At 35.0% G+C, this 13,494-nt stretch overlaps 1 protein-coding gene across 4 annotated transcripts in view; it reads left to right on the top strand.

Moving 5' to 3' along the window:
* Positions 1-13,494, top strand: part of L3MBTL4 (L3MBTL histone methyl-lysine binding protein 4) — a 286,253-nt gene that overhangs the window by 40,294 nt on the left and 232,465 nt on the right. For all 4 annotated transcript variants that reach the window (XM_081149411.1, XM_081149413.1, XM_081149410.1 and 1 more), the window contains exons 2-3: positions 12,569-12,648; positions 12,998-13,100. In XM_081149411.1, the coding sequence (XP_081005537.1) occupies positions 13,029-13,100 (72 nt within the window). In that variant the 5' untranslated portion in view covers positions 12,569-12,648; positions 12,998-13,028. The remainder of the gene's footprint in view (positions 1-12,568; positions 12,649-12,997; positions 13,101-13,494) is intronic.

Here is a 13,494-nt window from a genome sequence, read left to right as displayed (position 1 = left end):
AAAATATTTTTGACAGTTTTAAATGCCAAAAACAGTCTGTTTTCAGTTTCTTCCAGCTTTGAGGCTAGCAACTATATGTCCTTTTTAAAAAATCTTCAACATGTAGGAAAGAAAGTGAACAGATGGAGGAATTTTATCATCCATGATATAGTTTCCCTGTGCATTTCAGTAGCAGAAGCGAGGTCACTCTGCCTGTATCCTACTTTCAGTAGTCTGTGGTTCAAGGTTTCCTGGCCTCTGCCTTGGGGAAGGCAAGACTCACATTATGGGAAATTACCTAGATGTTAGGGAGCTGCAAATGATAAATGGTCACAATAGAATTCATATTAATCTTATCAACCACTTTTCTTTACTTTTCCAGATCAGAAGATAGAGCATGCTTGATATGGAAGTTCTCTTAGCTAGTGTGAGAATATTTTACCTTCTTTGTATCATAATAAGTTCTCACAAATTTTGAATGAATAATAATATTTAAAATTTACTTGAGTGCCTACTTGTGGAATGGACTGTTCTAGGCAAATGCACTAACAGATTATATACACACACACACACACACACACACACACATACATACACTGAGCCAAAGATTTGACTCATAGGTTGAACATATTTGATTTGTGTAAGAGGGTAGAATTACTTAGAAAGAGAATGAATGATCGTGGTGTGTTGGGATCTTTGGCTGTGAGCTGTAAGTGGGCTGATGCTCCAAATTTTAAGAGATTTGGAGGAGAATGCTTAGAGTGTTCCTTTTTATAATTATGAAGAATGGGAAGGGAGAGAGGTAGAAAATTTTAAGTCGACTTAAAAATTCACTTTTAGTCACAGCAATTTGTACAGTGACTGGAAAATAATAGAGGCTCAATATACTTATTCTTTTTAAAAATCAAATTTTAAAAATTGTGGTAAAATATGAAATTAACAGTTTTAAACATTTTAAGTGTATAACTCAGTGGCATTAAGTACATTCACATTGTTTTGTACTCATCACCACCATCCGTTTCCAAAATTTTTTCATCATCCCAGGCTGAAACACTGTACTTATTAACTCTCCATGGCTTCCTTATGTAAGTGGAATCATACAATATTTGCCTTTTTGTATGTGCTACATGTTTTTTATGCCCCTTTTCTGTGTTTTCCATTCTTTTTGTCTGTGCTTCCGTTTTGATATTTTCTACTGACTTGTCATCCGTATTACTGCAGCATCACTCTGCTGTAAATCCATCTGCCAGTGAGCTTCATATATTGCATTATCCAGTTCTAGAGTTACCATTTGGTTCTTTTTATTTATTCCAAATATTTGGTGACATAATCTATCTTTTCACATATCTTCCTTAATTTTGAACATATATTTTTTTAAAAAGTCTTTGGCTAATAGCTCCAATATCTATAATATCTATTGTGGTGGGTTTTTTTTTTCTTAAATTATTTTATCTCTTACCATTCATGGTAATTTTTGATTGAATGCCAGACACTATGTTTAAAAAATTGTAGAGGGTCTAAATGTTAGAAATCAGTTTTATCTTGCTCTAGAGGGTGTTTATACTTTCCTTTGCAAGGCAGAAAAATTGGGGATTGATCATCTTAATCTAGTTGAGCTGAAGTTTGTTTACAGTTTCCATAAATTTCAGTCTGTCTCTGATTGGCCCCTCTTCCTTATGCATATCCCACCAGGACTTTAACTGAGAATCTATTGTGTTCACCCCTTTTCCTTATTGAATCTTTAGTTCTTATCTTTGTCTTCACGGTACTGTGAGAATTTAGAAAACTTTGTGTTGCTTTTAGATGCTTTATGGCTTAGCTTTTGTGCTTTTCACCTTGCTACATATCAGAGTGAAATGGGTGCTGTGTTTGAGGGCCTTCAATTCTTCAGTTTTGACCTTGTAGCTTCACAAGATCACATAAGCTCCATCATTAACAAGTGAATGCAAAGTATTAGGAATTAAAGTGACTACATATGGCTTGTGGAAAAATAACTCAGTTTTGATAGGGATCTTTAAGGTATTACATTAGAGTAAAGAAACATGCATTATTTTAAATTTGTGAAACTCTAATACCCATTTCATTAGTGTGCTGTGGGAGCCTATTATTTTCTCTCTAAGAGAGTAATTGATTTCTGAGAGCCTTTACACCTGAGAAAGAGAGATTTTGGAGAGACAAAAGTAAAGCGTTAATGGTACTAGTACATGTTTTTTAGTGTTGTCGGGGTTCTATTTTCCTTCAGTGATTTTGATTATATACAAAAGGGGCATTTCAGAAATTAAAGAAATGACCTTATTTAACTGTGGGCACAGATTTGGAGAGTAAAGATGCAAGACATGTCAATAGAGAGTTAAAATTATATGAGCAGTATTTTAAGGAAATCAGCTCACATCTTTTTGGTAATCACAAGTAAATATCCTTACCCCAGAACAAACCGTACCGTCCACAAACTAGAAGGTAGATCTGCTATGCATGACTGCTCTATAGAAACTACCCAATTTCATCTAATATAAGAACTATTGATTGTAACCTGTTCCATTCATTATTTTAAGGGCAAGAGTAAGAAAAAGCAATGTCAATTAAGCAATTATATGATATTTATTATCACTAAAAATTTACATTTTATTGAAAGGTCTTCTATGCTTAAACATAAATTTAAAATTATAATATTCATATTAAAAAATATATTAGTTTAATAAGTTGGGTAGGCTTTCTAAAACTTAATCACTTTCAGAGTCCAACTCTCCTGAATCATTTTTGACTCGCTCATCATCATCTGTGTTTCCCCAGACAGTGTTGCCCTGTGTGCGTTCTGGAGAGGTAATGTTGAATCATTTCTTAAGAGTGTTTGAATATTGTCTCTGGGATTTTCTTCTAAGCTGTTGGCATACATTCTGCACATTTTGATGGTATTATTAAATGGTTTATCTGACAACAACTAGGTCTCTTATTCCTTCTTCAAATAATCTGCAAATGGTTTGTTGAGCAAAGCATCACAGGTTACAGTTATTCAGCCCATCTGCCAGGAGGCACAGTCACGTCTGTACATGGGCAGACAGTGATAATTGCATAAGAATTGCTACCTGGCTGGTAGCATTTCAAGACCATACTGATTTCAGGTATATTAAAATGTATAAAATGTATTTTGTTAGCAATCAAATATGGCATACGTTGGCATGTATTATGACCCCTCAATAAAGCCTACTCCATACATTATGTGTTCTGTATTTCTGGCTACAGGTATACATGTCTTCTGGCAGACAGAATGGAGAGAAAGGATGAGTTTAGTGCACTGCTTGACATTAATATTTGATATTTGGGGATTATGGGAAAGATCATTTTAACATTATTGAGTGACGAGGAACATAAAGAGGCACAGGAGACTCTGAAAATGGCTGACTGAAAAAAGATGACTTGTTTCCATTGATTTGCCTTGAGGTTTTTTGTAGCATCTTGTCTTATAGCTGCAGTAATGTTCAAAGATATAAATACACATGTAAGTGCCTCTTCCCACCCCACCCTTTTTCTCCCCCTACATGCTAATCTCTTATTCACAAACAATTAGGTTTTTTATTTGCACCAACATCTCACTTACTATTGCCTCTACATTTATCAAAACCCATTTATTATCATTAGTATTGACTCCTACTCTGTTAAAACTTTAACTAAAACTTTCCTTTTGTGCCATTTCTTAATTTTCCTAAAATTCTAAATGTCTTATTTTCTTAAATTTCAAATAATTAAGAATCATTTTGTTTTGAAATTTTTCATAATTTTGTGAGGTCTTTTAAGATGATTGGAAGAGTGCTAAAACATTTTAAAATCCAGATATAATTTACAGAGTATGATATGATCAATGAGTTAAAGGAGCATGGGATTATAATCCAAATCTTTCTGAGTATTCATTTTATTATTTATTATTTTTTATTTTTTAAAATATGTTTTATTGATTTCAGAGAGAGGAAGGGAGAGAGAGAGAGAAATAGAAACATCAATGATGAGAGAGAATCATTGATTGGCTGCCTCCTGCACACCCTCTATTGGGGATCGAGCCCGCAGCCCAGGGATATACCCTGACCAGGCGTTGAACTTGTGACCTTTCGGTTCATGGTACTAAGCTCAACCAACTGAGCCACTCCGGTCAGGCTTCTCTTTTTCCTTCTCTTTTTTTTTTTTTTAAAGTTGCATTTCTATTCCTGAAGCAGTTACTGTGTCCACAGTAAGCATATCCCTTTTGCACATGCATTAGAGTTTTTCTATATATCTAGAAAGAGCTGGATCCAATTGGTAGCTGTACCAGTTTATATTTAGCAATATGTGAGGGTTGCTGCTGCTTCATTCTAGCTAACACTTGATAAGACACCTTTGCCACTCACATTCACAGGTGCAAAAGGATATTTATTTTTAATAATGCATTTCTTTGTTTCTGCCTGATCCTGCCATAGATGTTAAATCTCTGAACCCTGGGTATTCTTCCAGCAAATGCCTTTTTGCTTAAGAGAGCCAGAGTCCGTTTCCCTTACTTGTGATTTACAGTCCCATCTTTTGTCCCTGCTCAGATTTCACTTCAGTGGTGGTAGAAATGCTAGGGGTCTGTCAAACAGCATGGAGGAGGCTAATGACCCCGGTTCAGTCACAGCCTCCTCATTCCTTGAGAATAGTGTGGTCTAATGAAGGTGGGTAGGAGCAGTTCATACTTGGCAATCTACCTCTTGTTAACTGCACATAGTACGTGCTCAGAAAGGGTCTAGTGAGATCTTTTTTTCCACGTATAAGAGAAAAGCAACAAGTCTTGCTGAGAAAGGGATTTAGAAATAGGAAAAATAGACTGTTCAGTTAACAGAGAAAGTACTGTGTCCATTCTGTTACTTCTGTCAACTTTTCTCTTATATTGGGTGACTAGGGTGCACCATTTCAAGTGACTTAAAAATTTTATGATGTTTTATAAATACAAAACAACATTTTATATGTCAGTTATGAGGCATAATAGAAAAAATACACACTTATAAAGCCGACATTCAACTGAAGAATGAAAACACCATGATACTGTTCATTTTCCTCTCCAACTGCTATGCTGAATTTTAGTGTATGTGCTGCCAAAGTGTGCACAGTGCTGAATTTTATGCTGACCATTTCCTTGCTGCTTCAGAATAATTTGCCCCATAAGAATATATATCTGAGGTACATATTGAGTGCTTTTGCTTGGTTTTGTGTTTTAAAAATGTAGTGTATAGTCTTCTGGTTCACTTTGTTCATTCATCATGATTGCTAATATTTCTGTTCTTGCATGTTTAGTTGCAGGTGATTCATTTTCACTATGTAATGTTATATTTTGTGAATATAATACAAGTTATTTTCTCAGGTTCCTGTAGGTAGATGTTTGGATTTTTCCCATTTTCCCTCCCACTTGTCTGCTAATAGAGTGTAGATGCTGGAGTCCTGGGGTTATGGGATTTGCCGGGCCACCTTCAACTTGCATATTTATGCCAAATTGTTGTTTTCCAGGGGCTGAATGGGTTTATCTTCTGCCGGCAGAGTATGAGAGTTCGCATTACTCCTCAGCCTTGCCAACATCTAGAGTTGTCAGAGTTCTTAATTTTTGCTTTTGATGGCCAAGAATTGGTATCTCATTGTGATTTGATTCTTTATTTCTCTGATTACTAACAAGGTTGAGCAACTATTCATAAATTTCTGTGTGAAATATTTATTCATAGTTTGCTTTTTCCTTCCCTCTGTGCGGATTTTTATATCTGACCACTATTACTACCAAAATTATTGCATCCCAAGCCATCCCAAAACCCAGAGTTTTAAAACAACACACATTTATTTGCACATTAATAAATCTTTAGGTTATTTGTGATTGAGCTGATCTAGGCTGGCTTGCCTGGATCATTTGAAAAGGCTTCAGGCTGTTAGTATGCTGGGCTTGGCTGTAGGATGTGAATAATGCTCAGGTGTGCTCTACTTGTGTTTGTTCTGGGGCCCACTCTGAAGGAGCAAAGATTAACTAAAGCACGCCTTTTTTTTTTTTTTTTTTTGATTTCAGAGAGAGGAAGGGGGGAGAGAGAGAGAAAGAGAAAGAGAGAGAGAGAGAGAGGAAAACATCAGTGATGAGAGTCATTGATCGGCTGCCTCCTGCATGCCCCCTATTGGGGATGGAGCCTCAACCTGGGCATGTGCCCTGGCTGGGAATTGAACCTCAATCTCCTGGGTCATAGGTCAATGCTCAACTGCTGAGCCACGCCCGGCCGGGCAAGCACGCTTTTTTAATGGTGGATAGGTTGCAGTGCAGTGAGGTCAAGACTAGCCATACAAGCATGTTCTAAGTCTCAGCTCACATTGCATCTGCCATTGGCCAAAGCAAGTCATAGGCCAAGTCAAAGTCAGATGCATTCGGTCCAAATGGAGACATGGCAAAAGTAAGGATGTCTCATTCTCTTATAAAAGGGTCAAGAATTCTTATAGAGAAAAGTGAAGGGATGGCAAAAGGTATTTCATGTAAGTGATAGCCAAAAGAGAGCAGGATGGCTATACTTATATCAGACAAAATGGACTTTAAATCAAAAACTGTCATATGAGACAAAGAATGATAAAAGGGTCAGTCTACCAGGATTGGCATTAGAGAACCTACATATATAAATCAAACATTGATAGAACTGAAGGGAAAAATAGACAACAATAACAGTAATAGTAGACGACTTCAACACTCAACTTTTAGTAATGTATTTACGATCCCAACAGAATGCCAATAAAGATACACAGAGGACTTGAACAACACTGTAGACCAAATGGGCCTAATAGATACATAAATAACATTCCACCAATAGCAGCAGAATATACATTCTTAAGAGTATATGGAACATTCTCCAAGATAGGTTAAATGATAGGTCACCAAACAAGTCTTAAATTAAAAAACAGTATACCAAGTATCTTTACTAATCACAATGGGGAATGCAAGGAGAAATCAGTAGCATAAGGAAAACTGGAAAAACATGAAATTAGATGACACACTCTTGAACAACTATTGTGTCAAAGAGGAAATGAAAAAGGAAATTAGAAAATACCTTGAGACAAATGAAAATACAACGTACTAGAACTTCTGGGATACAGCAAAAGCAGTACTAAAATGGAAGTTTATGGTGATAAGTGCCTGCATTAAAATGAAGAAAGAGCTCAAACAAGCAAAATTTGTATCTCAAGGATTTAGAAAAAGAAAAACAAACTAAGCCCAAAGTTAGCAGAAGGAAGAAAATAACAAAGATTAGGGCAGAAACACACAAAATAGAAAATAGAAAAATCATAGGAAAAAAACCACACGAAACTAAGAGTTGATTTTTGAAATGATAAAATAAAAGTAATATAATTGACAAATCCTTAGCTAAACTAATTAAGAAACAGAGAAAATTCAAATAAATAAAATCAGAAATAACAGAGGAAATATTGCAGTGAATGCCATAGAAATAAAAAGGATCATAAGAGACTGCCATGAACAATTAGCATCAACAAGCTATATAACCTAGAAAAAATAGATAAATTCCTGGAAATATACAACCTACCAAGACTAAATTGTGAAAAAATAGAAAATCTGAACAGATCTATAACTGCTATGGAGATTGGTTCAGTAATCAAAAAACTTCCACCAAGAAAGCCCAAGATCAGATGACTTCACAGGTGAATTCTACCAAACATTTAACAAGAATTAATGCCATTTCTTCTCAGACTCTTCCAAAAAATGGAGAGGAGAATACTTCCAAACTCAGTTTAAGAGGTCACATTACCCTATTACCAAAGCCAAACAAAAGCACCACAAGAAATGAAAACCACAGGCCAATATCCCAGATGAATATAGATGGAAAAATCTTCAACAAAATACAAGCAGACTGAATCAAACAGCACATTAACAGGATCATACACCATGACCAAATGGGATTTATTCCTGGTGTAAAAGGCTGGTTCAATATACAAAGTCAATTAATACGACACACTACATTAATAGAATAAAAGGTAAAACTCACAGTCATCTCAGTAAATGCAGAAAAAGCATTTCACGGAATTCAGAACCCTTTTATGATAAAAACCCTCAACAAACTAGGAATAGAGGGAAGTAAGTCAACAAAATAAAGGCCATACATGAAAAGCCCACAGTTGACATTATACCCCCTCTGATAATGAAGTTTTTATATATACCTTTTTATTTCAGGGCTTTCTCATGTGCTTCATTGATCTGCTAGCCTATCTCTGTACAAGTAACACACTGCCTTAATAACTATATCTTAATAATAAGATGATACTAGGGTATTGATTGGAATTGCATTGACTTATAAATTAATTTCAGAATTATTGCCATCTTCACAATATTGGGCCAATTTATCTTTTATCTCATTTAAAAAAATTATTCTTTTTTCTTTCATGTTCTCTTACATGACATTTTCCAGTTTATTTGTAATCTTTTTGACTATTCCAGTCTCAGTTTATTCTGTGTCTCCAGTTTTCTTTTCTTGGTATCAGTGACTATATTTTAAAAATAGCTTTATTGAGATATAATTTGGGTACCATATGATTCACACATTTAAAGTGTACAATTCAATGCTTTTTAGTATAATTACAGAGTTATAAAACCGTCATTGCAATCTAATTTTAGAACATGTTTTCCTCTCTATACCCATTAACAGTTACTTCCATTTCCTCTTCCCTCCCACCAGGCCTAAGGAACCAATAATCTACTTTCTATCTCTATAGATTTGCTTAATCTGGACACTGCATATAAATGTAATCACACAATATGTGGGCTCCTGGGACTGCGTCTTTTATTTATAATGTTTTCAAGGTTCATCTGTGTGTGCATTATTTTATTTCTGAATAGTATTCCATGTTATATATCTACACCACATTTTGTTTGTTCATTCATTAGTCAATGGACTTTAAGTTGCTTTCACTTTTTGGCTGTTACGAATAATGCTGCTATGAACATTTGTGTACAAGTTTTTCTGTAGACATTTGTTTTTATTTCTCTTGGGTATATTCCTAGGAGTAGAATTCCTGGATCATTGTGTTTAATATGTTGAGGAACTGCCAAACTCTTTTCCACAGTGACTGTACCATTTTATATCCTACTGGCAACGTGTGAGGGCTCCAGTTTCTCCACATTCTTGTTACTCTCTGTCTTTTTGATTATAGCTATCTTAATGGATGTGAAGTGGTATCTTGTTCTGTTTTAATTTACATTTCCTAATTATTAATGATGATGAGTATCTTTTTATGTGATTATTGGCAATTCGTACATCTGTTATTGGGAAATGTCTGTTCTAATCTTTTGCCTATTTTGGGGGTTATCTTTTTATTATTGAGTTGTAAGAGTTCTTTTTATATTTTGAATACAGGTCTTTTGCAAATATCTACTCCCATTCTGTAGGTTGTCCTTTCACTTACTTGATAGCATCATTTCCAGTGCAGAAGGTTTTAATTTTGTTTTAGTTCACTTTACCTATTTTTCTTTTGTTGCTTGTACGTTGTGGTTATATCCAAGCAACCATTACCTAACCTAAGGCCACAAAGATTTACTCCTGTATTTTCTTTTAAGATTTTTATAGTTTTAGTCCTTACATAAAAGTCTATGATCCATTTTTAATTAATATTTGTATATTGGTGTGAGGTAGGAGTCCAACTTTATTCTTTTGCATGTGAATATCTAGTTGTCCTAGCACCATTTGTTGGAAAAACTGTTCTTTGATCATCGACTTATCTTGACACTCTTGTTGAGCATGTATGTGTTTATTTTTAGAACATCAGTCTATTCAGTTGGTCTGTACGTATATCCTCACGCCAGTACCATATTGTCTTTATTACTGTAGCTTTGTAGGAAGTTTTGAAATCAGGAAGTGTGAATCCTCTAACTTTATTTTTTATCATTATTGCTTTGCCTATTCTGGGTTCCTTGCATTTCCATAAGAATTTTAGGATTAATTTTTCAATTTCTGCAAAAAAGCCAGCTAGAATTTTGATAGAGATTGTGTTGAATTTGAGATCAATTTGGGGAATATGGATATTTTTAAATTAAGTTTTCGAACCCATGGACAGAAATATCTTCTCATTTATTTTCTACTTCATTGATGTCTTTTTACAATATTTTGTAGTTTTCAGTTTACAAGTCTTTCACTCTTTTGTTAAATTTATACTCATTTTATTTTTGAGCCTATTATAAATGGAATTGTTTTAATTTATTTTTGGCTTATTTGCTTGTGTATAGAAATACAACTAATTTTTATATATTGATGTTGTATCCTGAAACCTTGCTAAATTCACTTATTAGTTCTAATCGTTTTTTCAGTTGATTCCTTTCATGTATTGCATACCAAAGTTTTGGTCTGTGATGGACCTCATAAGATTATAATGGATTTTAAGCAAAAATTTGTTAGCGATGTTGAAAGAAAAGGCTGGACCTGACTGTGAGTTGAATTTACTACTAGCTCGATGGTTTAAATAGATGAGGAAGTTCATGATTTTTTCTTAGAATCATTTTATGTAAGATCATTAATGATGTAACCTCTCTCATTCTGATTTTAGTGATTTAAATCTTATCTCCTTTTGTTTGTCTAGCTGAAACTATGTTAGGTTTGTTTATTTTATTGGCTGCACTTTAAATTGCAAAGGCTTTTAACTTTTTCATATCCAACTTGAGAAGCCCTGGGATATTATTAGTTGTGAAATGCAAGCCAGCCTTGGCAGTCATTTTGCTAAAGGCATCAAGTCTGAGCTGTTCATTTGCATAGATGTTCAGAGTTTTACTGGCAGCTAAGCATGATGAATTGTATTTACATTCTACAAGATGAATGTGGTATTACCAAATTTAGTAGGCAAGTACCTGTTTTAAGGATAAGAGTATCATCTGACTAGAAATAAATGGAAAAGAGGAAGTAGGTTTTGTTTGTTTGTATTTTGTATATGAAAGAAAAAGGGAAAGGAGTTGTTAAGTTTGAGACCTATGCTTACTCTAGTCATACTGCATTCTAAAAGGAGTAATGTATGGATCAAAAACTAATATCCATTGTACCTAAGGAGTTTGAGGCTTCTCTGTAATTCAGAGATAGGCTTATGCAGTTGAAAGAGACATACTGAGTCTTCTGTGAGCCAAGTACTATCTGGACCAGTGATTTTCAACCCTTTTCATCTCATGGCACACATAAACTAATTACTAAAATTCGTGGCACATTGCCGATCTGACAAAAAAAGTAGGTATCATTTTTATTCATTCATACTGGATGGCTATTGTGTTGGCTATTGTCTTTTTTTTTTACTTAACAGTCTGAGGGAAAAGAGGTCAGTGCCCCTGACTAAATAGTCAGGTAATGAATGTTTTAAAAATTCTTGCGGCACACCAGTGTGCCTGCCACAGCACACTGGTTGAAAATCGCTGATCTAGACAATGGAAAATAAGGATCAGTAGTTCACAATGTTTGTCATAAGGGGAGACATACCAAAAAATAAAAATGTAGTCCAAAGTGTTGAATACTGTGGCAAAGATAAGTATCGTTACAATGAATTTGAAGTAAGATATTCTTGGTTCACTGGGAGAAGGAGGTAAGCAAGGAAGGCTTTGCTCAAGGATGTGAAGCATCTCAGTTGAGTGATAAAGGATAAGCAAGAGAGAGGTTGAAAAAGAGCTGGGTGAATATTAGGGAAGTTATTCCAAGGTTGAGGGACCAGCAAAACTGTGGATCTGAGAAACAGCAGTCATGTAAGTGTTCCAAAGGACTGCAAGGCCTGTGCATTGACTGGAGTATAAGGTTGGAGGTGGCCAGAGAGTTAATAGGAATAGAGGGAGAAGATGAATTCAAGAGATGTTTAGTAGATTAAAAATCAGCAGAACCTGGTGACATAGTGTAGGGTGTGATATAAAGGGTGAAATGATATTAACTCCTAGGTCTCTGGTTCAGGCAAAGTAAGGGCCACCATTAGCCCAAAAGTTGTCTATATTTTCTAAATGCATTAGAAAAATATGCATTTTCTTCCTGGCAAATATAATAACCCTGTAGCAGGGGAAATGGCGTATGTGCAGAGCTCAGGGTGGATTTCAGCTTCCATTTATTTGCCCCTTAGCTTGGTGCTCTTCTGTAGTTCATGGTATGAACTGTAAGGGGAAGATATGGGTAAATGAGTGGCCAATGGTGTCATTAGTCACCTAGGAAGAGAGAGTAGAATTGGGAAGCAGTGAGAGGGGAAAGATGAGCTCGGTTGTGATTATATTCAATTTGTAGTATTTAGGCCATTTGTTCAGGTGGAGATATCAGGGAAGAAGTTGGATATATGACTCTAAAATACTAGGGAATATAGATGACTTAGGTCTATTAAACTTTTAAAAAACTACATGCCAATTGTAGTTAAAATTATTCAAAGGAAATGATATTTTGAATTATAGCTCGAATTGTACTTATATGGTACTAGTGACTGGTTCTCCAAAATGGTTAACCTGTTCTATCAAAAAACTCATTCCAAACAGTTTTTCAAAGAATGTCTACTACTGTTTATTAATGTACTGAAGAATGGTCATAATAAATTGGACTGCTAAAATTTTTTATTTTCTCTGTTCCAGATTGCTGTGCTATGCCTTGTATGACTAAGACCTCTTACCAATAATACCTTTGCTTTGACACTTGAGGAAAATCAGACCTTGTGAGTACAGAAGCTGTATAGCACATTGCAGCGAACCCTAATTGGTTAAATCAGCTAAGTAAAAAAACAAAAATTTCATGTTTGATAAGACCAAAAGAAATAATACCTATTTTTGTGTGTGATACAAATTCTAGATGAGGTGGAAAACTCCTCTTTTCCCCCATTAATTTATTATTACACTAGGGGCTATAAAACTAACAGTGCAGTTTTTCTGTCAGCTCATTTATCAGAGTATTTATGGCAACCAACGATAAGAATTATAATTGAAAGCATGTTTTTTTTATTTTTGTTTTTTGTACTTCTAAAGGAACAAAAACCCCTGATCTTTCTTTGTGGCACTATTTTGCAGAAAGACACTGCTAAGGACTGCTAAAGTGGCAATGAAACAGCCCAACAGGAAGAGGAAGCTTAGTATGGATTCCAAAGAGAATTTGAATCAGGATGGATGCTTGGTAAGATGTCAGTTTCTGGACTCTCCCTTGTAGTTTTTGCTCAGTGTGGAAATTTATTCTGTAATTGTACAGTTTGTGTAACCACAGTGGAGGTGTTTTTTCAATCACTGGAAACTGGTTCGTTCTGGTTGAGTTTTATGTATCATTACAGACTGGTATATTTTAAAAGGTAATCTTCATTTTAAAAGTGAAAGGAGACCTTTCTTTTAGAAAGCTGGAGATAATTGATCATTATCAAGTAAGGGAAAGAGATCGTGAACTAGAAGGTTGTATTCATTAGGGTTCTCCAGAGAAATAGTAGGAGTAGTTGGTAGTCCTCTCACAGTTGCTGTTCACAATTTCTGTCTCTACTTGATAATGATGAATTGTGTGTGTGTGTGTGTGTGTGTGTGTG

Source organism: Miniopterus schreibersii (assembly GCF_964146895.1).
Source record: "Miniopterus schreibersii genome assembly, chromosome: 10".
NCBI classification, from domain to species: Eukaryota; Metazoa; Chordata; class Mammalia; order Chiroptera; family Miniopteridae; genus Miniopterus; species Miniopterus schreibersii.
Note: the sequence above shows the minus strand (reverse complement) of the source record. Positions and strands in the feature narration are given on the sequence as shown.